General features: G+C 44.1%; 1 protein-coding gene across 5 annotated transcripts in view; it reads left to right on the top strand.

Annotated features, from left to right (window-relative positions):
- The window catches only part of OSBPL10 (oxysterol binding protein like 10), a 2,898,140-nt gene that overhangs the window by 2,122,890 nt on the left and 749,923 nt on the right, over positions 1-25,327 (top strand). For 4 of the 5 annotated variants that reach the window (XM_069648807.1, XM_069648805.1, XM_069648806.1 and 1 more), the window contains one exon: positions 16,527-16,718. The exons of the other annotated variant lie outside the window; for it this stretch is intronic. In XM_069648807.1, the coding sequence (XP_069504908.1) occupies positions 16,527-16,718 (192 nt within the window). The remainder of the gene's footprint in view (positions 1-16,526; positions 16,719-25,327) is intronic. 5 annotated transcript variants of the gene reach the window in all.

Genomic DNA, 25,327 nt, shown 5'->3' with positions numbered 1-25,327 from the left:
ACCCACTAAGGGACTTCAGAGCTAATAATGGTACCGCAATTTGAGGTACCATTATTAGCGCCTTCCCCATTCCCATTGAGCCCTATGGGTGCTGAAATGGGAATGGGGAATGGCTTTTTCAATGGGGACTTACCGGTCCCGCAAAGGTCGGAATAGACTGGTAAGTCCCCATTGAACGGGACCGGACACGGTACCGGTATTGGAGGTAGTCATGGCGCTAATAGCGCCATGACTACCTCCAACCTCGTAATGAGGCCCAATGTGTCAGACAACAGGCATCCAATTTGACACCTAAAAGTGAAAGCCATGCCATGCAAAAATACGTTTACTTTCATGTAGAGGAACAGATTACGTTACATTACATCAAATGCATGCTCATGTTGCAACCTTTCCACTTTAACTACGCTTACAATTAAAATGCAGACCTTAGATAGGCAACCTCCATATATAAATACTACATTAGAAAAAAAAACAAAGGTAATTTATCAGCACACGTTTTCTCTATTTACTTGATTCACTGTTAAACGAAGGTTTTTTATTTTGCTGCCACACATAGAACCTGCACTGCTATTAAAGCTGTGTTCTGTTCGCCTTATGATCCTTGAAGGGAATAATGATCGCTTTGGTTAGTGGCCCATCCACAACTTTCCCAACTCGCCTCTGCCTCGGGACATGTCTTTGGGCGAAGCGGGGGCATTATGCCATTATAATGACCCCTCCTTTAGAATATAAGGCTATATTATCACAGTGCTTAGAAGAGGTAGAGTCCAGCATGAAGAACTATATGCAAACCTGATAGTATCATTAGAAACTATAGCATCACCTCTCTCTAGGGAACATGGCATCTTCTATCCCCTAAGCTAACACTCTGCTGCTGGACCAGGGAGAGCCAATGCCCTTTTCTTCCCACCTTCCAGTCAACAACCAAACCTCACGGCTACCTTGCAGCTTATTGAATTTACAGACTTAAGTGTGTCTCTTTTGGAATTTGGGTAATAAAGGGCCACCTGGCTAGGCCCTTATTTACACAGGTAGGTATATATTTAAAAACTAACACATTAATCAGGGTGCGAGATTACAAACACGTTCATTTAACTACAGAATATAAACAATTTTTTTCTTTTTTTAAAGAAGGGGGTCAAAAGAAAACATCGTCTCAAACCAACGATTTTTAATCAATATTGGTTTGTCAAAGTGGAGAAAAACCACCCATGGACACTTGTCAATTCCCAATTTCGTACAACATATGAATCGATACAGTCCAGTCACATTGACTGGATAAATAGTGGAACATATAACATGTGTTTCCTTTTGATCGACGGAAAATCAATTTAACAAATAACATGTGAGCACAGATACTTCTTTGCAGTGAACAAATAACAGTGTTAATGGTGGACACTGAAGAGTTTAAGAGGTCGTCGACACTGTTGTGTTTCGGGCAAAGAAGAAGAGCTGTTAGATGGGGGTCACGAGTGGTAGGCCTTCATCAGGACTTTAGAAGCCCCAGAGCCACCTTCCATCTTATTTAATTTACAGACCTCAGTCCTGCATCAAACCCCAGAACCACCTTCCTTCCCATTTAATTCATGGACCTCATCCTTCATTATGCCTCAAAGCCACCTTTCATCCTATTTCATTTATGGATCTCAGTCCTGCATCAAGCCTCAGAACCACCTTCCATCGTTTTTTAAACCATAGACCTCAGCACTGCATCAAGGCTCAGAACCACCTTCCTTCATGTTTAACCCATAGACCTCAGTCCTGTGTCAAGCCTCAGAACCACCTTCCTTCATATTTAAACCATAGACCTCAGTCCTGCATCAAGCCCCAGAACCACCTTCCTTCCCATTTAACTCATAGACCTCAGTCCTGCATCAAGCCTCATAACCACCTTCCTTCATATTTAACCCATAGACCTCAGTCCTGCATCAAGCCCCAGAACCACCTTCCTTCATATTTAACCCATAGACCTCAGTCCTGCATCAAGCCTCAGAACCCCCTTCCTTCATATTTAACCCTTAGAACTCAGTCCTGCGTCAAGCCTCAGAACCACCTTCCTTCATATTTAAACCATAGACCTCAGTCCTGCATCAAGCCCAAGAACCACCTTCCTTCATATTTAACCCATAGACCTCAGTCCTGCATCAAGCCTCATAACCACCTTCCTTCATATTTAACCCATAGACCTCAGTCCTGCATCAAGCCCCAGAACCACCTTCCTTCATATTTAACTCATAGACCTGAGCGCTTCATCAAGCCTCAGAGCCACATTCCATATTTTTTTTAACTCTTAGACCTCAGTCCTGCGTCAAGCCTCAAAACCACCTTCCTTCATATTTAACCCATAGACCTCAGTCCTGCGCCAAGCCCCAGAACCACCTTCCTTCATATTTAACCCATGGACCTCAGCCCTGCATCAAGCCTCAGAGCCACCTTCCATCTTTTTTTTAACTCATAGACCTTAGCCCAGTATCAAGCCTCAGAGCCACCTTCCATCATATTTAACCCAAAGACCTCAGTCCTGCGGCAAGCCTCAGAACCACCTTCCTTCATATTTAAACCATAGACCTCAGTCCTGCATCAAACCCCAGAACCACCTTCCTTCATATTTAACCAATAGACCTCAGTCCTGCATCAAGCCTCATAACCACCTTCCTTCATATTTAACCCATAGACCTCAGTCCTGCATCAAGCCCCAGAACCACCTTCCTTCATATTTAACTCATAGACCTGAGCGCTTCATCAAGCCTCAGAGCCACATTCCATATTTTTTTTAACTCTTAGACCTCAGTCCTGCGTCAAGCCTCAAAACCACCTTCCTTCATATTTAACCCATAGACCTCAGTCCTGCGCCAAGCCCCAGAACCACCTTCCTTCATATTTAACCCATGGACCTCAGCCCTGCATCAAGCCTCAGAGCCACCTTCCATCTTTTTTTAACTCATAGACCTTAACCCAGTATCAAGCCTCAGAGCCACCTTCCATCATATTTAACCCATAGACCTCAGTCCTGCGGCAAGCCTCAGAACCACCTTCCTTCATATTTAAACCATAGACCTCAGTCCTGCATCAAGCCCCAGAACTACCTTCCTTCATATTTAACCAATATACCTCAGTCCTGCATCAAGCCTCATAACCACCTTCCTTCATATTTAACCCATAGACCTCAGTCCTGCATCAAGCCCCAGAACTACCTTCCTTCATATTTAACTCATAGACCTTAGTCGTGCATCAAGCCTCAGAGCCACCTTCCATCTTTTTTTAACTCATAGACCTCAGTCCTGCGTCAAGCCTCAGAGCCACCTTCCTTCATATTTAAACCATAGACCTCAGTCCTGCATCAAGCCCAAGAACCACCTTCCTTCATATTTAACCCATAGACCTCAGTCCTGCATCAAGCCTCATAACCACCTTCCTTCATATTTAACTCATAGACCTCAGTCCTGCATCAAGCCTCATAACCACCTTCCTTCATATTTAACTCATAGACCTTAGCCCTGCATCAAGCCTCAGAGCCACCTTCCATCTTTTTTTAACTCATAGACCTCAGTCCTGCGTCAAGCCTCAGAGCCACCTTCCATCATATTTAACCCATAGACCTCAGTCCTGCGGCAAGCCTCAGAACCACCTTCCTTCATATTTAACCCATAGACCTCAGTCCTGCATCAAGCCTCAGAGCCACCTTCCATCTTTTTTTAACTCATAGACCTCAGTCCTGCGTCAAGCCTCAGAGCCACCTTCCATCATATTTAACCCATAGACCTCAGTCCTGCGGCAAGCCTCAGAACCACCTTCCTTCATATTTAACCCATAGACCTCAGTCCTGCATCAAGCCCCAGAACCACCTTCCTTCATATTTAACCAATAGACCTCAGTCCTGCATCAAGCCTCATAACCACCTTCCTTCATATTTAACCCATAGACCTCAGTCCTGCATCAAGCCCCAGAACTACCTTCCTTCATATTTAACTCATAGACCTTAGCCCTGCATCAAGCCTCAGAGCCACCTTCCATCTTTTTTTAACTCATAGACCTCAGTCCTGCGTCAAGCCTCAGAACCACCTTCCTTCATATTTAACCCATAGACCTCAGTCCTGCGGCAAGCCTCAGAACCACCTTCCTTCATATTTAACCCATAGACCTCAGTCCTGCATCAAGCCTCAGAGCCACCTTCCATCTTTTTTTAACTCATAGACCTCAGTCCTGCGTCAAGCCTCAGAGCCACCTTCCATCATATTTAACCCATAGACCTCAGTCCTGCGGCAAGCCTCAGAACCACCTTCCTTCATATTTAACCCATAGACCTCAGTCCTGCATCAAGCCCCAGAACCACCTTCCTTCATATTTAACCAATAGACCTCAGTCCTGCATCAAGCCTCATAACCACCTTCCTTCATATTTAACCCATAGACCTCAGTCCTGCATCAAGCCCCAGAACCACCTTCCTTCATATTTAACTCATAGACCTTAGCCGTGCATCAAGCCTCAGAGCCACCTTCCATCTTTTTTTAACTCATAGACCTCAGTCCTGCGTCAAGCCTCAGAACCACCTTCCTTCATATTTAACCCATAGACCTCAGTCCTGCTTAATGCCTCACAGTCACCTTCCACCCTATTTGACTCGCAGACCTCAGTCCTGCATCATTGCTCCCTTCCACCGTATTTAACTCAAAAAGAGGATGTCTGCATCATGCTCGGGACGTGACCCAAGTAGGAGCATCTTTTCAGTATGGAGGAAAGAGGACTATGGCCTGGTAGTGCACGAGGCCGAGGCACTGATGCCGGGTACATTACTTGCTTTCCTCGCAATTCTCAACAAAGAGGCTAACTGGGGTGGGCGGGAGAACTGCCCCTCACTCACAGGGGGGATATGCCCTTCCAACGGCCCAGGTCCACTTTTTTCCTCAATCCAAAAAATCTGACAACTGCAGCGATGATTACTTGCCACTTTTATTTACAAGTGTACTTAAATATTCAGATATTTGAAATTCTATTTATGTAACAATATTTTGCTCTGAATCAGGGTTCTAAAACCTTTGGCTGCCCAGATGTTTTAGGCTACAACTGCCATCAGCCATTGACAGCATAGCCAATTGTGTGGGGTCATGGGAGTTGTAGTCCAAAACGTGTGGAACCGCAGTTTGCAAAGCATTGCGCTATGTAATCATTACAGGTTGTTCTTCAATCCATCTAGAACGATGCCTTTGAATGGGGAATATAAACCTGCCCCTTTTATCGTATTGGAAGGTGTAGCTCAGAGGTAACTGGGGAAAGCACAGCCTCCCAGGAGTTCAGGATGATATGGTGGGTGTGGTGCATGTGCCAATCACAGCGCAGTAGCACAGCAAAGGAAGCGGATCACAGACCCTTGGTAGACCGCAGTACATCTTGATGTGTAGAACTAGGGGTGGTCAGGGAGTCTGAAGCAGTACAACGTTAATTCGGGCCTGCTAAAGGCAGCTTTTAGCAATACGGCGGCTAGGTGTTTCTAGAGCGTGCAGGCATGGATTTGCAACCAGCGTTGACGGATGGTAGGTGTGTAAAGTGTCCAAGGTGGAGGGTGGAGGACATAGGGCCTCATTACACGGTAGGCGGTAACCATGGCGCTATTAGCGCCATGGTTGCCGCCTGTATTTTACCGTGTCCGCCTTGGTGGATGGTGGAATTACCGCCCTACTCCAAGGAGAGCGGGGGCGGTAATTCCCCATTCACCAAGGCACTTCCCCATTCCCATTTTTGCCCCCATAGGGCTCAATGGGAATGGGGAAGGCGCTAATTACGGTACAGCAAATTGCGGTACCGTAATTAGCACCAGGTCCCTTTGCGGGCCCGTTCCTTAATGGCTGGTAAAACCAGCCTTTAAGGTCGGGTCCTGCAAAGGGACCTCGTAGTAAAGCGGTAAGGGTTTACTGGTACCGGTGCCCTTACCGCCTACCGTGTAATAAGGCATATAGACTGAAGATGTCAGGGCTTCCGCCATCATTGTTCTCGGGGCACGCAACTGGCTACTCCGCCTTTCTTGTTGGTATTGAGAACACCATGCTTTATGACAATGGAAACTGTTGCTCTGGGTTGGCCCAGTTGACGAGGAGTTGATTGACAGATGTGAGCCTGGTGTATCAGTGCACATGATCCATCCACAGAACTTTTCCAGAACTCTAGGGGCCTGTGGCTGAGAAATGCTGCTGCAACATCTGGTCCGCATGCCAATGTCGGCCAGGCATCTTCCTAGCACAGAACCCAGCGCCCTCTGCCCTTATGAGTGATGCAATTGACTCGCTTAGTCATTGGAACTGCGACTGATTTGCTTAATCAGGGCAGTTTGTGCAATTAAGGCTGGTACACTTGGGACAGCTAAAACAAGGCACAATTTTCAATTTAAATGAGGAGCATTTAGTTTGCTTGGAGCTTGATGGATAACATTCTAATTGTATGTGACAGGGAACTGTTGAACAGCAGAGCCAGCGCAGGATTTGTGTAGGGCCATCGTTTCAAAGGCCCATTACCATCGACACATTTATGTTCGTCGCCCGAGGTAGTAGATCCTTTTAGAGCCAATCCGCATTCTGGGCCCATCCACATCCAAATTTTTCAGAACAATGTCCTCAGAACGGCATTGAATATACCCAACAAAGAACACATTTCAAAAATTAGGAGAGGAAACCACTGGCTAAAGATAAATGACAGGATCTTACTCAAAACAGTCTCACTGACATTCAAATGCCTTAACAATGCAGCACCCCCATACCTAACAGAGAGAATGGTCAAGAGAACTTCTATCCGTCCCACCAGAGCGGCCAACTCCTTCTGTCTGGAGATACCCAGATTCAAGCTAAACAAATCTGGAGGAAATAGCTTCCCAGTGAAAGCTGCCCAGTCCTGGAACGCGCTACCCCTAGCTCTCAGAGCCGACCAGTCCTACCTCAGCTTTAGGCGCAATACCCTCAACTGGCTACACTCCAATGACATATGAACCCAGCTGAACCAAATCTAATGTATATACCTGTGTATCTGCTTTATGTAACCTCCTGTACCTGTTGACTGGATCTCTTTGTATATTTCCTGTCACCTCACTGTATGGATTTCACTGTGTAACATGTGTAACTTAAGCTTTACGTCTTCTTGTATCTTCGTACGCCTAGTTACCTACGGGTTCGGTACGCACTATAAATCAATAAACAAAGAAACAAACATCAAAATGTCCTGATTTCCCTGGCAGTTTGGTCTACATCCAGTGGGGTTCCATGGACATTGGGCCTCATTACGACCCAGGCGTTAAGGGTTAACGCCGTCGTTAACCCTTAACGCCTATTCTGATTTTAACCGCTGCTTTTAGCAGCCGTTAAAATCCATGGCGCTAACCTGCCATGATGCTAATTACGCCACCGTAATTTACGGTGGCGTAATTAGCGCCTTCCCCACTCCCATTATGCCCTATGGGGCAAAAATGGGAATGGGGAAGGGAAAATGGGAAATGGGGATTTACCGCCCCACTCACCTTGGAATGGGGCGGTAAATCCGCCATCCACCATGGTGTAAACGTAGTTTACACCATGGTGGTAAAGTTGGCGCAATTAGCGCCTGGGTTGTAATGACCCCCATTCTGTCCTAAGCAATCAGACTTTCCAGAGGCTGGAGGACTGGCAGTAGCCCCTGACCCCCAATAGACAGATCAATAGCCACTGGGCACTAAACAAACATCAATAACAGTAACCTATATAGTGAGTTTCAGCGGATCAATGCAAGCTTGCCATACACTGTCTCGGCCAATGGCACCTTAGGGATCGCTATTGCAGGGTGGCACGCGCATGTGTTATTTCAATGGCCAAGCCTATTTCATCATCATCATCATCATCAGTAAAGTTTATTCGGATAAAAAAAAATCCATAAACCAGTTTTACAAACAACAATACACACGTTTGACAGCAATGAATATACCAGTTAAAAACAAATCTTATAAAAATCAGATTTCAACAGACAATATATTAAAATCATCAAGATAGAAGAATAAGAATGCATGTACAGTTTCATGTTTCAAACAGTTTCTTCTGCCGATACCAAGCCTTTCTTCAAAATTCTAGGCAGCCCCAAGCCACTGGGATTGTTTCAGCGCGACGCAAAATAAGCGCTGGTCTGACTTGGGAGAAACCTGTGTTTCTGAGCAACAGTACAATAGTCCTATTCATATTATCTTGGTAAACAGGACAAAGCATTACAAAAGGTAAAAGGTTTTTCTCACGCCAGTTACAATGTTATGATGATTGAGATGCAGGGAAATCCACGGCAAAAAGTATTCCTATGGTTCCTGCATGCCCCATATGGAGCTTTTGATTCACCACAACGAGTGCAATGGTGTCAAGAAATCAGCACCATAGGTTTTCCTGTGCCATGTAGGGAATCTGTTAGCCTCTGCGTGGGATTCAGTCAGGATTGACTGCCTTTTTTAATGCCTGGTAAACATCAGGCTGGACTGTTAAGATGGCCGCCGTGTTTTGCCATGGCAGCCACCATTTCTGATTTCTAATGAATGTATACGTGCAGGCCACAACTTCATTTGAATTATCCACATACAGCCAAACCAGGCACTGACACTGCTCAATGCAGAGGAGAATTTGGCACAGAGGTGGCACACTGTAGATGTGGGCTCACTCTGACAGATTCTCTTCATCGATTAGGATGAGGCTATTATTCATTGGTCAATGCTGATACTGCCATAGAGGTTGTCATCTTACTGTCAGTCCTGACAGTGTGCTTTTTGGTGACATGCATACTGGTCCACTCAGAAAGGGGACAGAAGCTGCCTGCTCATTTGACATGACCATGTCTCAGCATATATTTCCATTAAAGCTGGTAAAATGGCTCACTGAATTAAATGCTTACCAGAGGCTCGAATCCCTCCAGGCCTAACTAAGCCCGTCATCCTGCTGAGGTCAATGAATTGACAACCAGTAAAATTGGTGATATCTATTACTAGCAAAAAGTACCCGTACTCCGCACGGAGTAGGGGTTCTGTAGATAGACATGCTCTCTTCAATTTTTGGAAATCAATTATTGCATAAAATTAAAATGTAACCGGTGTGGTGTGCCGCAAATATCTTGGAAACGGTGTGGCCTACGGCCTGTAAATGGTTTTCGACCTTCGAGTTTTGTTCCTGCTTCAAGACACTTAAAATGAGCTTTATCCAGTCCTTTATCAACCACATTGATGTTTCACCGATTTCAGGCAACCATCTCATGTGTAAAGGGGCTGAAATCGGGGGAAAGGGGTGCGGTGTCCAAATGGCATGTACCCAGTAATGTCCGGAGGGTCCTAACGGGTAACTATGCCATATTTGGTGCAGATTGGTGGAACGGTATGGAATTGTATAAAGAATAAACTAACAGATTTTGTGCTTTATATATCGAGATAGATTACAGCAAGTTCCAGTGAAAGAAATCCAGCATGACGAGCTTTCTAAAAATCCGATCAATATGATTTTTTAAAGATGTTTGTGCATTGCGGACCTGCGTATGCACCCATTCTTATCCTGGGATCCAGCTTCCCATCTCGCTCCATCCTTTTGTAAAATTCTGTGAGGCTCGCAAACCTAGCAAATATTGTCAGACCCAAATTCTGAAACTGTCCCAATGGGTATATATGTTTACCTTTTTATAAACACTTTAATTTTAGTTTGAGTGCTGTTGTGAACGATTAAATGAGCACCAAGCCTTGTGCGCGTTACGTATTTATTGATTCAAGCATACAACCCGTTTATCAAACACATATTTGCCAAATAAAAAGATATGTGGTCATTCTTATTTTCCCAAATGTTCTTCAATTTTATGCAAAGCAGCAAAGAAGGCACATTAGTGAAATTTGTCTAATTTCTCTTTCTTTTTGGGGTATTTCGATTTTACCATATTGTCCATCTTGTTATGACACCAGAAAACAATTGATATGGCTGTTCTAGGTTAAGATCATATGCTTTGTTCAGTAAGACAAGTGTAATGTTTTTATTAGGATTGCACCACTTACTGGAAGTGATTATTAGCAATGAACATTGCAAAATGTCAGAAAGAGTCACTTCACAATGTCAGCACAGTTGTCATAGCTTCCTTTGTTGAAAATACACACCATTCCATCTCTGAAAATGTCCTTCTTTATTGGAAAGGACCAGGTGCATATGAAAAGAAGTGATCTGTTTCTTCTGGTCCCTTACAAGGTCTGTTAGAACCCCGGCTCCCCTGCATAGCCTCTCTACCCACCTTGCGGTGATGGTGACCTTCGTGAAGGACGCACTTAAATAAAATGGTTCTTATCCCACACTCTGACCTTCCTTTTCTGTAGGTAGATGTTAGAGGGCTTTGAAACCTTTTTTGGTAGTAGTGCCATCCTTCCACTAAATAGAAATAGAAATTGTGTGTCTCCAAATAAGTGGCCAGTCCCCACCTCGGGGAGTACCTCTGCCGCTGCTGATTTCACTCTACTTTTTACCATGTGAAACCAGCACCCCACTTTCAAGACGTGTGTTTTTTCTCTAGATGCACTGCTGTCAGCAATCGCTGAGGTGGCTCTAGAACAGGGTTTTGCAACCTGTGGCTCTCCAGATGTGTTGGACTACAACTCCGATGTTCCCTCACCATTGACTTTAGTGGCTAGGGCTGATGGGAGTTGTGGTCCAAAACTCTGGAGAGCCAAAGGTTGCAGACCCTTGCTTTAGAAGATCCATCTCAAACATTAGATCACGGTTACTCTTTCAGTGGCTCTCCTGATGTTTCAGTTTTTACCTTTAATTCTAGCCAGCAAAGTCAGTGGTGAGGGATCATGGGTGTTGTAGCGCAAAACATCTGGAGAGCCACATAATGATTAACCATGCATTAGGTGATGTACACAGAACCGGTTGTGTGTAGGGTCTAGTTGAATCAGAACCCAGACAATCAGAGGACTGGTCAACATGTCATGGAGACAGCAAGGAGGCAAGTAGTGAGATCATCAGCACACGAAAGGGGTAGTTAGCCTGTGGGTTTAAATCCATTCAGAATTTGACCATGTTGCTTTGTGATTGCTTTGTGAAGTTCAGTGACACAGTACAAAGCTGTTTATAAATACAGAGGGGGAGTAGAAGAAATGCATCCCCGGCGGATCCGGCTCTACAGCATTTGCTTCACTTCATAGTAGGCGTTAATGCATTTTGTTTGGTAGATTGAGTGTGTGGGGTAGGCAGCAAAGTTGTTTGGTTCTGTGTCCCTGCTGCTCCTGCAACAACATTGAAAATGCTCTGGAAGGTTAAACCAGGTTCAAAACCAGGAAGGAATCTTTTATGTCTGGTTTTTGCATCTGGGGATTTGGAGAGTAACCCTCATTGTTTTTAAAGGTCTGTGTGGGTATTAGGTATTCTAAGGGATACTTGATTAACCTGTTGAAATGAGATGGTGTCCTTCTCTCACCAGACTTCATAACACGTGATGATTCCTGGTTACTGCCTTTTGAGGATTCCTTCATTCGGGATGCGATTGGCAGCCATGGGGGCTATACACAAGTGCAGACACTTGTGTATAGGCACCACACAAATGACCAAAAAATTAATTATGAGTTTGCCGGTACGGAAATATGGTGCCGGTCACAACATGTACCAGAACATTTCCTGACCGGCAAACTCCAAGTTTGCCGGTAGGGGCTGTGATCTACAGACAGACCTGACCTGCCGGTAGTTCAGGCCCATACCGGCTGACAATTGCCGCATTTGGCGGCATCAGTATTACCAGTGCCAGTGATTGCGGCATCCCCATAACATGGAGACCTATGGGACTCCATGGGAATTGGGATTTACTGCATCTCCTCCACCCATAATACCCTGGTAGCGCTCGAGATATCGGACGGCAGAAGCGGTACGATAGTCCCCTGGTATCCCGCCGGAATTACCCACGGGATACTGGGGGACTTGTCATGAGTCACATGGAGTTCTTCTTTTTGGCAGGTCAGTAAGTTGACCTCTCAACTTAGTAAGTGATTGAGATCCATTGACTAGGGTTCTTAATGTACAATGGAGAGTACACACGGATAGAAATATAATGTAACTTGAGGAATCATTGGAGGGAACACAAGGATTTTGAATGTGTATAAATGAGGGGGTGATGATGGAGAATGTTTGCATTTTGGAAGGATTATACCTTAATTTAATGTGAATTTAAAGTTAATATGCAACTACAATTTGGAACCCTCATATTATGATTTATTGTGAATTTTAAAGAGGACTTGAACATTTATACAATAACCATAACTGTATTAATTACAATGTATAAAATGTAACATAAGAGAAATATAGCAACAATTTGATAACACAGCGCAAAGCACCCAAACGCCTTAATGTTGTTAGAGATAATATTCCTAATTGGCCTAATTTTAAATGTACAAATAACCGCCTCACACCCAGATAACATACATCCTTCAGATATATTTGTGAAACCTCACATACCGCAAACTTAATTACTCCATCTACGTTTTGACAAAGAGAAACAAGCCTTGTCAAAGCCAACAGTTTGGGTTTTTGTATAGGTAAGGGATAGGCATTTTCTAGGCACTGATATAAAGGTACTACCTGACTATAAGATCGCAAGAGCTGAAAAATGGAGTGATTATCTGGGTATGTCATTTCAGTACTTGTAAATGCCCGTCTAATATCTCAAGCCAAAACTGCTGGCTTTCTTATTGCTTATTTTCAACAGGACTTCAGTGCAGGGGGCAAATATAAATCAAGTCGCTAAAGGAACACTTGGTTAAGACTTTATTATAAGAGTAGCCATTTACAGCTGCAGTTAAGCCATTAACTCTCAGCAGACTGCTTAGAAAAAAACTGGCTGGCTAAAGCTTGATTTTTCTTCTTAATAGCAGCAGCGCAAACAGAGCCCAGGAGTGGGTAGAATGGCCAAAGGGATTAACATTGCCATGGGCTGTCAATGGGTGGGTAAATAACCCAAGAAACCCCACATGCTGAGTCCCCCTCCTCACATGTCATCTCCCTCATACCTGTGCTCCAATGCAATAGTTTTAAGAGCCACCTAACAGCCTAAACTAAAAATGGGTAAAATCAGAATTAAGACTGATACAAAAAATGTTTTTTTTAACACACTTTTCAATAAATTTTTGTTACAACTTCAAAATGTATATCCCTTTAAAGCCAGTCAATCCAGTGCACCTTTTTGTAGTTGTATCAAGAATGAGCCCCATCTCGATTTGATCATCACTCCTAATTGATTTTTCTTCTTAATGTGTTTTGTGCAGCTGCAATAATGTCTACCTATGTCTAATGGTTCCCCCATACCCAGTATAGGTTTATTGTTTCTAGTCTTTGCCTTCTATAACTTCTAATTTTGATAATATTTTTACTCCTAAGCAAGATGTCCGAAAAATATTGACGGAGGAATGTTCTGTTTGTACGCTTTCATTGGCAACGTTTTAATCAACAAATAATGTATTAAACGCAGCATTATTGACATCGGCCCTTATTCCAAGTGTTTTCCCGTGGGATTTCCACATCAGCGTTTGATCAAATCTCATACCAAGATCACTGTATTCTTGACCTCCTCCACTTGTTCCGAATTTAAATACCATTTATATTTGTGCGTTTTCTTTGTACGAGGAAACAGCATGATGTTCGTTTTCGATATATTGCGATTTTTCATTATACAGGAATTTTCCAGCACAGAAAGGGAACGCTGTCATCCAATAGGAAGATTGTAATCCAATAGGGTCACTGCTGTCCAGTAGGTGTTCGATCGCAGAGAACTGTGTTGTTACCCTAAGACATCAACTGTAAATGTACATTGGATAATTTTGGGGGAAGTACTCATAATTAGGCAAGTTAAAAATATATAAAGAAAACAATAGTGTACCAAGAATAAAGGGTTGGTTGAATCCATTGGCCTGAGCAGCAGGCGCCAACTGAACTTGAACTCTGGTGTCCTTATAAAGCATGACCAATAATCTCATCAGGTTGGGGGAGATTCTCCAATCTGCTAGCTTGGACCACACAGTGCCCCAGTCCACCAGATCAAAAGCTAAAAAAAGTGCCGTATTTATTTGCTGAGAAATATAATACATAACAATTATCTGGTGTCGAATGACATTCCTGAAATTCCATTTGTTCAACTGGAACTAGTTTTTCATGAGACCATTCTTGCAAATAATTTCCTAGTTGAACGCAACAGGGGTCACTTCCCAGTGAATGTTGGCAGTGGTCCAAAATGAGAGATTGCCCAAACCAATCACATCATCGGGAAGGAATACTACATGTATTTACACACATAGAAGTGATTTAATTCCAAGTATGTGTGATACTGAAGGTGTAGCACCTTGGATTTATAGGTAGGAAAGAGGCAAATGATTTAGAGCTCAGCGGAGGAACAAGGTGAGTGGCTGGAAGAGTCTGCGGTCGTGTGCAAATTGGATGCCTGGCGAAAGTGCTGTTGCTCATCAGCTTTCGTTAATCACAGCATGTGTCTAAACATAAGGAACCATGAAGCCTGGCCATTGCAGAACATTTCTTAATACCAGCCTTTAATTTGTTGTAGAGAATTTGAAGGGGAAACCCCAAATTCCTGGTGAGCTTGCTCTCTGCAGAGTGCTCAAAAACTGTGGCCGAGGAAGGGGGACATTACCTTCCAAGACAATCCTGCATCCTGTTCTCACTGACACTCCCACCACTGTGTTCCCTCCCAGCTGCTTTTACTGTGTACACATGACCCCTGCGCGTCTCGTCCCCTCTCTCTGTTGTTCCTCAATTCCAGCTCCTCTTTTGCTTCAGCCCACCTTCTGCCATCTTCTCCCAGATGTTTTTTCCTCCTTTCCTTCCTGCTCTGCCCACCTAACACTCCACCAGCCCACCCAACTGGCGCGCACGGCACGTTGACACTCACCGCGCCCACCCAGCTCTGCTTTTTTTCAATTTGTTCCCCTTCCTGCTATTCCTCCTGCACAGTATGGGTGCTAATTGCGATAATGAGCTCCAGTGTAGACCCTACCACCCAGTAGTGGCTCACCGCCAAGATAATGCCCTGGATTCACTCATCCCATCATCTGTGGATGGTTGGCCATTACCAGGTGATGCAACCAACCTTGGATGCCATTATTGCATTATTAAACTATTGGAATGCTGGATCATCTGTGCCACAGAAGAGGCTTCAACAGCCTCTGAGCAGAGAATTTTAGAGACCCAGTATTACAATTCCAATACCGGAGACCCCAAGAGTTACTCCTCTTATGTTGCAGGCTCATCGTGCAGAGATGCCATAGCCTCTGCTGAACTGTAATGCTACCTTCAACACAGTTAGGCACAAAGTGATACTGGCCGGGCAGCAGAGGCGGCAAAACCCGGCAGAGGTGTTAGGCTTTTTCTGAGGTTCTAGACAAGATTGTCCTCTTTGGACAGACATCCATGTCATGTTTGTTTGAGAGGCACCAGTGCTAGTGTCTGGGAGGTAAATTTGCTAACCTCACCATCAGATCCATACTTTCAATACGACAGAGAATAGGCCCCGCCAAATGATGTACAAGATCCCGTTGCAGACCTCCAGGGGGCACTAGTGGTGCCAAACAACAGGGACACTGACAACTTTGTCTAAGGGAGAACTGTTATTTCTCTTATCGATTGGGATTTCTCCTTTGGGCGCATTGATTGACTATACCTAGATCTCCTGAAACGTATTGCCAATCTCCAACACTGGTATATGGAACCCTGGTCCTTGACCTAGCTCACCCTTTAATCTATAAACTAGTGGTACCTTCCTCCACAAAGGAATTATTTACAAGAGCCCTCTCTCATTGACACTCTATGCCCTGTCTGACAAGGCCCACTTCCTGTGCCAGACCTTTAACCCCAGAAATGTGATCCCAGCAGAAAAAGCGGTATCCCTTTTGTACGATTTTGTGTATTTCTCTTGGAACTATTCCCTATGTCTGTTTTTTTTATATTACAATGCATTAATACAAGGACTCCAACGTGGGGGGCGGGCAGTACACAAATGGCCAAATGCAGTAGTACCAATACCATTATCCCGTAGGTAGGTGTTATCCGAGCAGACTATAGCACAGAGCACGGCACAGATGTGACCTTGACATTTTGACAAAATCCCTAAAATTCCCTCTTTTGAGAACCTCCTTTTTTGATGAATGGACTTTTTTCTAAATGGGGAGGTTCCACCCCCTTACACTCTCTTCTGATGCCGAGCCTATCTCTTATTTATTACTTTATTTCGTTTTAATCCTCTACTTTCTTTAACCTTTTTTCCGATTCTTAAACTTTTGTTAATCTACTTTCTCTTTAACCCTGTTCATGATCATCAGTCCAGTTCATCCAAAAAGGATTACCAAAAAGAATGTGTCCTTTTATTTTTGTGAGACTGATTAAAAATGGAAATGCGTCATTTCCTTAGCATCGCTGCAGGGTTGCAGTCAGGGTGAGGGTAGCAGGCCCCAGGTTGGAGGTAGAGGTGTGAATCGTAGCCGTGCAACCCAGGCCTGGACGGTAATCCTTTGTTGCTTGTTCTAGAGCTCGACGTCAGCAAGAACCAGAAGTTTGTCTTTGCTTCCTCCCGGGACGCCCATTTCTGCATCTCCTGCTAGCCAGAGACATGCGGCTCCCAGCGGGCCAAGTGTGGTCACCATCACTCACCATAAATCACCCGCTGCTGCCCGGAGAGCCAAGAACCAGTATCCTGACCGACTCCACCAAGTGAAGGAGGTAGGAGACACATCTCTAATTACCTCTGGGCACCCTGTCCCCACTTAAAGCAAAAGTATGATTAAACGCCTTCCAATAATCCATTCCTTCGCTTCATTAATTCCTCTTTTTGTTCTTATTCTGTCTTCTAAAACTAAGGCCCTTTCCTTTACTGATGAAATGCTATTCTAGTCATTTAAAATTGGAGCGAATGTTGAAATTCCTTATCCCGATCCTTGTTGTTTGCAGAACTTCGATGTTTTTCCATGCCATGCGTGAGAAGGCCATCTAGACCTGTTTTTTTCACTTTCAATTCTGGGACTTGTACTTTTTCCATTTCCATTTTAAATTTAGGAAAATTACCAGTACCAAAATTCCAAAACTAAACAAAACAGGATTATATGGTCTGCTCAGGCTTGACCAGAATAAACTTGCGAGCCCTGCTTTGTGTACAGAAATCACCCGATGGAGGTAAAGTGCTCCGTTTAATTGGCTGCATCACACTGTTTTCTGATGGCTAACAGCACACCTGCACTGTGTCTTGTCAATAAATGCAAAATCTCAGCAAATTTTGAAAGCGGTTTAGGTTAGCCTTGGAGACTGGGTGCCAGTGAAAAGCAGCGCTGTGTCTAGAGGCAATTCACTTTGCAAAGAGCCTGATGCAAGTGTAACACGCCCTCAGAAACACATAGGGACACCAGTCAGGCCAGTGCAGGTGACAGTACCATTTCTGGAATGGCCGTCTTGCATGGGGTGTCAGTGACTGAGTTTGCCCTCAACATGGTGGATCTAGAGTTGAGACTAGTTTTTCTGTGCTTCTATCTCCATCTTTGTAATGGATCTTGCTTTGCTCCACTGAATGAGTGTGAAAGAACTTGTAATGCTTCTTGTTATTGTTATCAGAAATGCAACACGGATCTGGATGGAACGTTGTGTACTATTATCTTGCTAATCCTGCAGTTGTTAGGAGATACTTTTGACCAAATGTGGCAAATTGTACTTTCATAAAATTGCTAAGGAACACATTGACCCTTAATAGGCAACCCTAATTGGACAATGCAGTTGCTTGGGATTTGTGTGCATTGAGGAATAGTGGTACCTTTCTAGATACTGAGCAAGCAACATTATTCCTCAGTACAAGGACCCATCCGGATTCTTTCCTGTCTCTCGAGGATTTTCAAGGAAATTGAACAGATCAGGAGGTTTTCCTGGCTCAGAAGGCCTCTAGATAAAATGACAGATCAGGAGGCTTCACTGGGCTAGGGGGACAGTATGCTTTTTTAGATCCGTGGTCTTTAGCCTATGGCTCTGCAGATGTTTTGGACTGCAATCTCCATAATCCCTCACCATTTACCCTGCTATCTCAAGCTGAAGGGAGTTGTAGTCCAAATCATCTGGAGAGCAAAAGGTTGCAGACCTGTGTTCTAGATAAAAGAACAGATCAGCAGTGTTCACTGGGTCAGAAGACTTTTCTGGGATAGTAGGCCTTTGCTTTTCTAGGCCAGCCTGACACATTTTGAAAATCTCTTAGTAGCATATAGAAGGGTTAAAGGACTGATATTTGGCATGTAGAAAGGGATGTTGTTGGCAGAACCACAGGAGAACAACTGAAGGGACAAGTATTTTGGGGCGAAGTATGGGAAGGGAAACTACAGACAATTTGTGGAGCATTATGTGCCACAGAACTTACCAGTCCTCAATAGCATCACAATATAAAATGTGAGCAGTGAAAATTCTGCACAGATGGCATTTCACCCCACTCACGTTACCCACAATGTTCCTAGGGTTCAACACCCTCTGTTGAAAGGGATTTCAAAACATAGGTAATTACTGGCATATATGTTGGAATTGTCAGTAGATCTAGCTGGTCTGGAGTGAGGTCTTCGCATGGATATGAGAGTTGGATGGGATTAAGCGTACCATGGATGCAGTCGGAATGCTTTTGGTGGTGTGGGAAGAAGAAGGTGGAACACAACCGCTTGGACATATGATATATGTTATATGATATATTGTAGCGGTTTTATAACATGGCACACTCCAGCCAGGGAATTCTTCCACTGACAATGAATATGGCGCACAATAAAAACGCTTTTAATATTTTTGTCAATCCTGGGTTCTTTGAGTAGGCCCCCAACCCGTCTCACACCCACCTTAACAAACACCCTGTGTCGCAATGGACTAGGAACCAGGCCGGTGTGTAACAATGAAATATTTATTCATTTTATGGTTCAATGAAAAATCAGAGCAAAATCAAATAATGGGGCAGCAGCCACCACTATTGTGGCAAGACAAATGCAAAAATTCCCTCAATACAGTTAATTCAAACGCCTAACATAATATACAGAAACCTTTAATAGCAAAAGTAAGCAAAATCGTTTTTAGAAATAGCAGATAACATTCAGGTTAATCACTCCCCCTGCAACACTCACCCCAAAACTTCTGCTAACTAAATTCTTCTTGGATGCCAGGCAGTGGCAAGGAGTCAGAATGAAGAGGTAAAAATTAGATTAAAAATTCAGCCGACCACCCCAAGTTGGGAGGCTAGAAACGAAAAAATGAAAAACCTTAATTATGAGAAAAATGGCATAATCGGATTACACTTGTTACTTGCACAGCAGTTTAGAACCATGGTGGGATAGCTAGGCAGGAAATTTGTGTTGCTACACTCGAGTGATAAGGAAGCTTATAGAATACTAAGCAGGGCACCAGGGCAACGTGAACACAGGTAAGAAAATCGATTTTGTGAAAAAGACACACATGAAAAAGAAAAAGCACGCGGCAGAATGGCAATTCGTTTCAACATGGGATTTTGATGACAGGTAGCCACAGGAAGGGCTGAGTTGTCAAAAATCGGAAATCGGTTCAGGATAAGGAACAGAGGTACATAACAGATAAGATTTTGATTGAAAGGGGTTACAGTTTCGGTTTTTCTATGGGTTGAATGCAAATCGAAACCAGAAAGGAAAGCACCATACACAAACAAATTCAGTTTTTGTTAAACAAAGACTAGTTCTGTTGAGGCTATATTTTAACGGCTATAATTATTAAAGAAAGGCACTTGGCATGAGGGGTTTGATTCTGAACATCAACCAGCTCACCGTGAATCTCTTTATAGGAGATTTAATTGATTTAGTTGCAAATAATGCTAGGGATTTATATCGACTATGGAAGGACTTATGAAAGGAATACACTAACATACACAGGCTAATACAGATTTGTCTATGGAAACGTGAACATATTATACTGGAATTTTGGGATTTCAATGGGGTGCAAGGGTCAAAAGAGCGGGATATGCAGTTTTGAGACTTGATGATGTGATACTTACAATGTAAGCTTGAGTTTGGGATTCTGGACAACCAGCGAGGTCTCTGGACAGCTAGGCCAAGGGATCTGGTCACTGGGACAGCTGGGCAAAGGGCTCTGGTCACTGGGCTCTCCTGGATTGGATGCTGGACAGCTAAGCGAGGTCTGGTCACTGTGGACAGCTGGATGGGATGCTGGACAGCTAGGCAAGGGATCTGGCCACTGGGCACTCTTGAATGGCATCAGCTGCCTCTTCTCCTTTCTCCCTGGATCTTGAAGTTTTGGAGACTTGAAGTCTTGAAGTCTTGAAGTCCTGAAGTTTTTAAATTTTGAAAGTCTCTTGTGTTTCTCTGTCTCCCCCTTATATAGCCAAAATTACATCATCAAATTTTACAATCTGGTGGGGAAGTACTTTGGAATTAACCCTCTCCTGGGATAGGGAAACCTACCAGTCCTCCCTCCTCCCCCTGGGGCGATTTTTTCAGGGGAAATGACATCATGTATGTGTTTGCATGTATGACCTTCCTTTGTCTCTCTAAGCTACTTTTTACCAAAAATGAGTTATAGAGCCAAACTTCAAATTTATACTAGCCACCACCATAAGAAGTAGATATGCAAATTCACTAGGTCACAGGGAATTGAACAATCTGAACAGCAACTCTGTGCGAGGTTGCATCACCCTTTGGCACATTTTCGCCATTTTTATGAAATGCATAATATTTAACATTTTGTCAATGGCTACACATATTCCCAATAACATCTCGCATCTTCCCACTTAGTTTCAGATTTGTGCCATTTATAATTCACCCCGAAATGCGTCTTTCATGGCCATTTCAGTTCACCAAGTGCTAGAAAACTGTTCTTGGTCTCAAAATAACATGAAAAACTGGCATAATGCAAAATTACTACTTATTCAGGGTGCTGAGAAAAATTTCTTAAAACACAGATGTCCTTTAATGTCAATGGGGTGGATTTGTCATCTGTGTGGGCGGTGCTACAAAACCCCACAGCTAACTGCCTCTGCCAGGCTCGGCTTGCAACAAATAACTTTTATGATGCCCTTTGAAGTTTTTACAGTTCCCCCTTCAGGGGTGATGTTGGAGGAAATCGCACCTCCCCGTCATGCACCAGTCCTACTGGCTTCCTTTGTTCATTCTGGCAGGGCTGCCTGCTAGTCTAGCAGTGCAGTGAATTCTGACACTTTTGGCCGTTTCATGTGTCCTGGTGGGTCAGTTCATTGTGGATGCAACTTTGCAGTAGGGGGAAGGACTTGGCCCTTGAATCTTGTGCCTGGGCCAAGAACATACAAGTTTACTGGTTTCTGAGTCTTTTCCAAGGAAACCAAACTTCGGGGGAAAAAATATAATGTACATTATGTTGCCAACCCCCCCCCCCACATATTCAATAATATTTCTGTGTGAGCAAAAAGCTGTCATCAGACATTTGACTTTGAAACTACATTTTTCTTATTTTAAAGAACAGATTCACACGTGTGCAGGCGTTTCCTTTCAAGTTGCAAATGCGGTTGTACAGCCCATGGGATTATGTTCCAATTAATCTTTGGTAGGGCTTTTGCATATGCTGTGGGTTCCTGGACACAGAGGGATACTGCAAAGAGTTTCTTGGATATTGACATGAGAACGCAATGGTTCACTTCAGAAGGAAACAGAAGCCGTGTTGAGTGTAAAACAGAATTCTTGCCCTTCAAGTACTTTATCAGTAAAACAATGCCGTTTTTGGGATGAATTGCCTCACTTTTTGGATGAACTACACATGCAGGGCTGTGTTTCAATGGCGCACATGCTTTGTGGTGTTTCAAATGACAAAAAGAACAAATTGTAATGCCATCTTGAATGCTGTGCGCAGCTTTTAATCTTCAGATGTCAGTACAGAAAATGTAGAGCCGTTCTGAATGTAGATAATTTTCTCATGATTCAAATGACATAAAACAAATGCAGAGCCATTCTTAGGGTGGCAATGTTCAAATCTCACCACACATCTGCCAAGTAGACAAAAACATAGCTGTCATTGTGGCCTTGTTTAAATGTGTTTTTTGGATGTAGGTGAGTTCTGCTTTGGGCCTTAGATGTACCCCACAATATATGATACATGATATGGCATTTGTAACGCGCCTATACACAAGTGTTTCAAAGCGCGACAAGGCAGGGAAGGGGGAACAGAGAGAGGACAGGGACAATGATCTTACTAGGCCAAGTGACATTGAGATTGCGCAAGTGCATATAGTGTACACTATGATTATGGCTGCAGTAGCATGCATGAAAATGGAAGAAAGCAAAACTACCCTCCAAGAATGGTGGATTAAAGTTATGGATATCTATATTGTGAAGAGGGTAGCCCACCCATCTGATGAATCCAGGTGCTGTTTATGGAGAAATATCATATATAACAAATGGATGATTCGCTGTTCAATGGGCAGTGTTTCGGTCTCTCCTAAGCACGAATGGATGAGCATAAAATAGGTTGACGTGCACATAGCTGTTCAGAGTGTGGGGGGAGGTTAAACGCACAATGCTTGAAAAGTAAAAAGTAAAGTGGGCCAGGGGGTTGTACCAGGTCAACAAGGTTGTAATTAGAAACAAACACTAAAGGGAGGAGGACGGAGACCGAAAATACATTTACTGGCTTCATGTCTTTCACCTTTGTCTGAAAATGGGAAAGATAGAGTTAGAAAATAGTTTTGTTGTTTTGGAGCAAGAAACCTTATGAAGCCGTTTTATTTGGGGTGGGGGGGGGGGGGGTTAGGTCAGAAGGCTTTCCTAGGCCAGGAGGCTTCTCTAGATAAAAAAGGACAGGATTGATGCTTTCCTTGCACAGGAAGCTTTTATAGATAAAGAACAGGAGACGTCCCTAGGTCAGGAGGCTTTTCTAGGTCAGGAGGCTTTTTCTGGGTGACAGCACAGGACAGGAGGCTTTGTTTGGTACGGAGGGTTTTATAGATAAAAGGACTCATCAGGAGACTTCGTTATGTCAGGAGGCGTTTCTAGGTCAGGAGGTTTTTCTAGAGAAAAGGACACATGAAAAGGCTTCCAAAGGTAAAGTGTCTTTTCTAGGTAGAATGACAGGGCAGGAGGTATTCCTGGGTCAGGTGGCTTTTAAAGATGAAAAGGACACATCAGGAGGCTTCCTTAGGTCAGGAGACATTTCAAGATAAATGGACAGGTTAGGTGTCTTTCTTAGGTCTGGTGTCTTCTTTCATAGGTAAAATGAAAGGTCTTCAGGCTTTCCGAAGTAGAACTGCATGCTAGAAGCTCTCCCTATGTTAAAAAAAGGCATTGGCAAAGATGTGTCCCTAGGTCTGGCTGCATCCCTATATAAATGGACAGGTCAGGAGTACTCCTTAGGTAAAATGGCATGTCTCTGCTTGATATCAAGGCTTGATAGTGATCATTCAGCAGCACATCATCCATGGGGAGTTAGGGGGTTAGGGGATGTTTGGGAGCCAGTAGGTAAGTGCGTCCATGGATCCATGGACTTGTGACAGCACAGACTGACAGTACATCATGTATTTCGAGTTGTTTTAGATGCATGCATCATGGAGAGCGTGGTTAGCCAGGTAGACCATCTTTGGGTGCACCCAGTATACACTTCAACAGTTACCATTGTGGGCTGCCTCCCGGACGCACAGGCCAGCCCAGGAGTGCTGGGGGCACCCAAAACACCCCGATCGTTGCAGGGATCACCCTGTGGGACGTGGTCACATGGCCAGACCGCAGTTGCTGGAGGCTACTCTGGGATCACCCAGAGGGACAGTGGCCTGGGGGCGCAGGACCGTGATCACACGGGGCAGGCCCAAAGAAGTGAGACACGGAGAAACAGTGCTATTTCATGGGGTCTGCCATCGTTCTCAGGCACGTGCGTGCAGAGGCCCCTTTTATTTCCAGTAAGTCATGTCATGACTATTATGTGGTGCCCCTTTAAATGAGGGCGTGTTTGGTCGTGACAAGACGTGTGTCAGGACCCCGTCATGTGTGTTAATAAAAGGGGCGACTGGAGGCACGTGCGGGACTGCAGTGGAGACCCAGTTAGTGGCAACTCCTGTCTCCTGTCTTTATTTGTTTGGCTGTCTGCCGTGTGAGCACAGGCTTGCCCGAGGCATACTTGTGAGCTGGGTGCCCCCAGTGTTGGAGGTTCAGCTGGTGACCAGCTGACAGAGGGTGCCCCCTCTGCTCCAGCATACTGCATGCTCGCAGGTGGTCCTGAAACCTGTGTCCTGCTCCGGTGCCCCTCCGGTGCCCCGGAAGCGTGACTTCCTGAATATAACATTGCTAGTCCATTGAAATGTCAGGTGTATTCTGAAGGTTTTGAAATGCACACTAAGCCCCCTCCCACCGACGCCCTCTTCTTTGCATGTGCAGTCAGTGCTCACTTACTTTGATCTCACGCTATGGTTGCAGGAGGCGTGCACTGCAGGGAACAGAAGAAGGAGCCCGCAGGAGGTCTGTGTTGGGACGGAGGGAGGGAGAGAGAGAGAGAGAGAGGGGGAGAGAGACAGAGAGAGAGGGGGAGAGAGAGAGAGAGAGAGAGAGAGTGAGAGAAAGAGAGAGAGAGCGAGAGAGACAGAGAGAGAGAGAGAGAGAGAGAGAGAGAGCGAGATCTGGAATTGCTCAGCTAACTAATCTCTGTGAGAAGTTAACATCTGTTCTCAGAAGTCATGTATCGTCTTGGATGCTAATTACAAGAAAATCCCATTTGGCAGCCAAAATATGTTCAACCTCTTTGAGCAGTACTGCAACTGTGCAGGAATCATCACTTTGCCAAATTGTACAGATTCATTTTATAATTCCAAATCTCATTCTGTCATAATTCCTGTGACAAATGCAATGTGGAATATTTTGTTTTTTTGTTTGAAAGATTTCAGTTTTAAAGACTACTTTTTAAATTTTTTTTTATAATGCTCTGAATTGCAATAACATTCATTGCTTCTAAGCGCAGACTCATGATTTTGTATGATTCAGGCAATAAGCCCAGACAGAGACTGCGGGCCATTACAGCATAAGCTAATGCCCCTGGGGCCCATAGTTACAGGCCCCAGGAGCATTACCGTATGCGGTAATGATCTGCAGTCTCTGGGCTTATTGCCATTAGTACCCCTGCCCATTAGACTGGGGTACTAAAGGCATTATTTTTTCTGTTCTGAAAACGCAATGGCGTTTCGGAACAGAAAAAAAAATAAATTGATAAAATGGCCGTCGGGGAAAACAAAGTCTGTTTACCTTTCCATGGCAGCCATTGAAATAAAATGGGAAACAAGTAAACAAACAAAATGGCCACCATGCGAAGGGAGAAAGGACTACACATAGTCCCTT

The sequence above is a fragment of the Ambystoma mexicanum genome, chromosome 2q (assembly GCF_040938575.1).
Source record: "Ambystoma mexicanum isolate Mex_15411 chromosome 2q, UKY_AmexF1_1, whole genome shotgun sequence".
Taxonomy (NCBI): domain Eukaryota; kingdom Metazoa; phylum Chordata; class Amphibia; order Caudata; family Ambystomatidae; genus Ambystoma; species Ambystoma mexicanum.
Note: the sequence above shows the minus strand (reverse complement) of the source record. Positions and strands in the feature narration are given on the sequence as shown.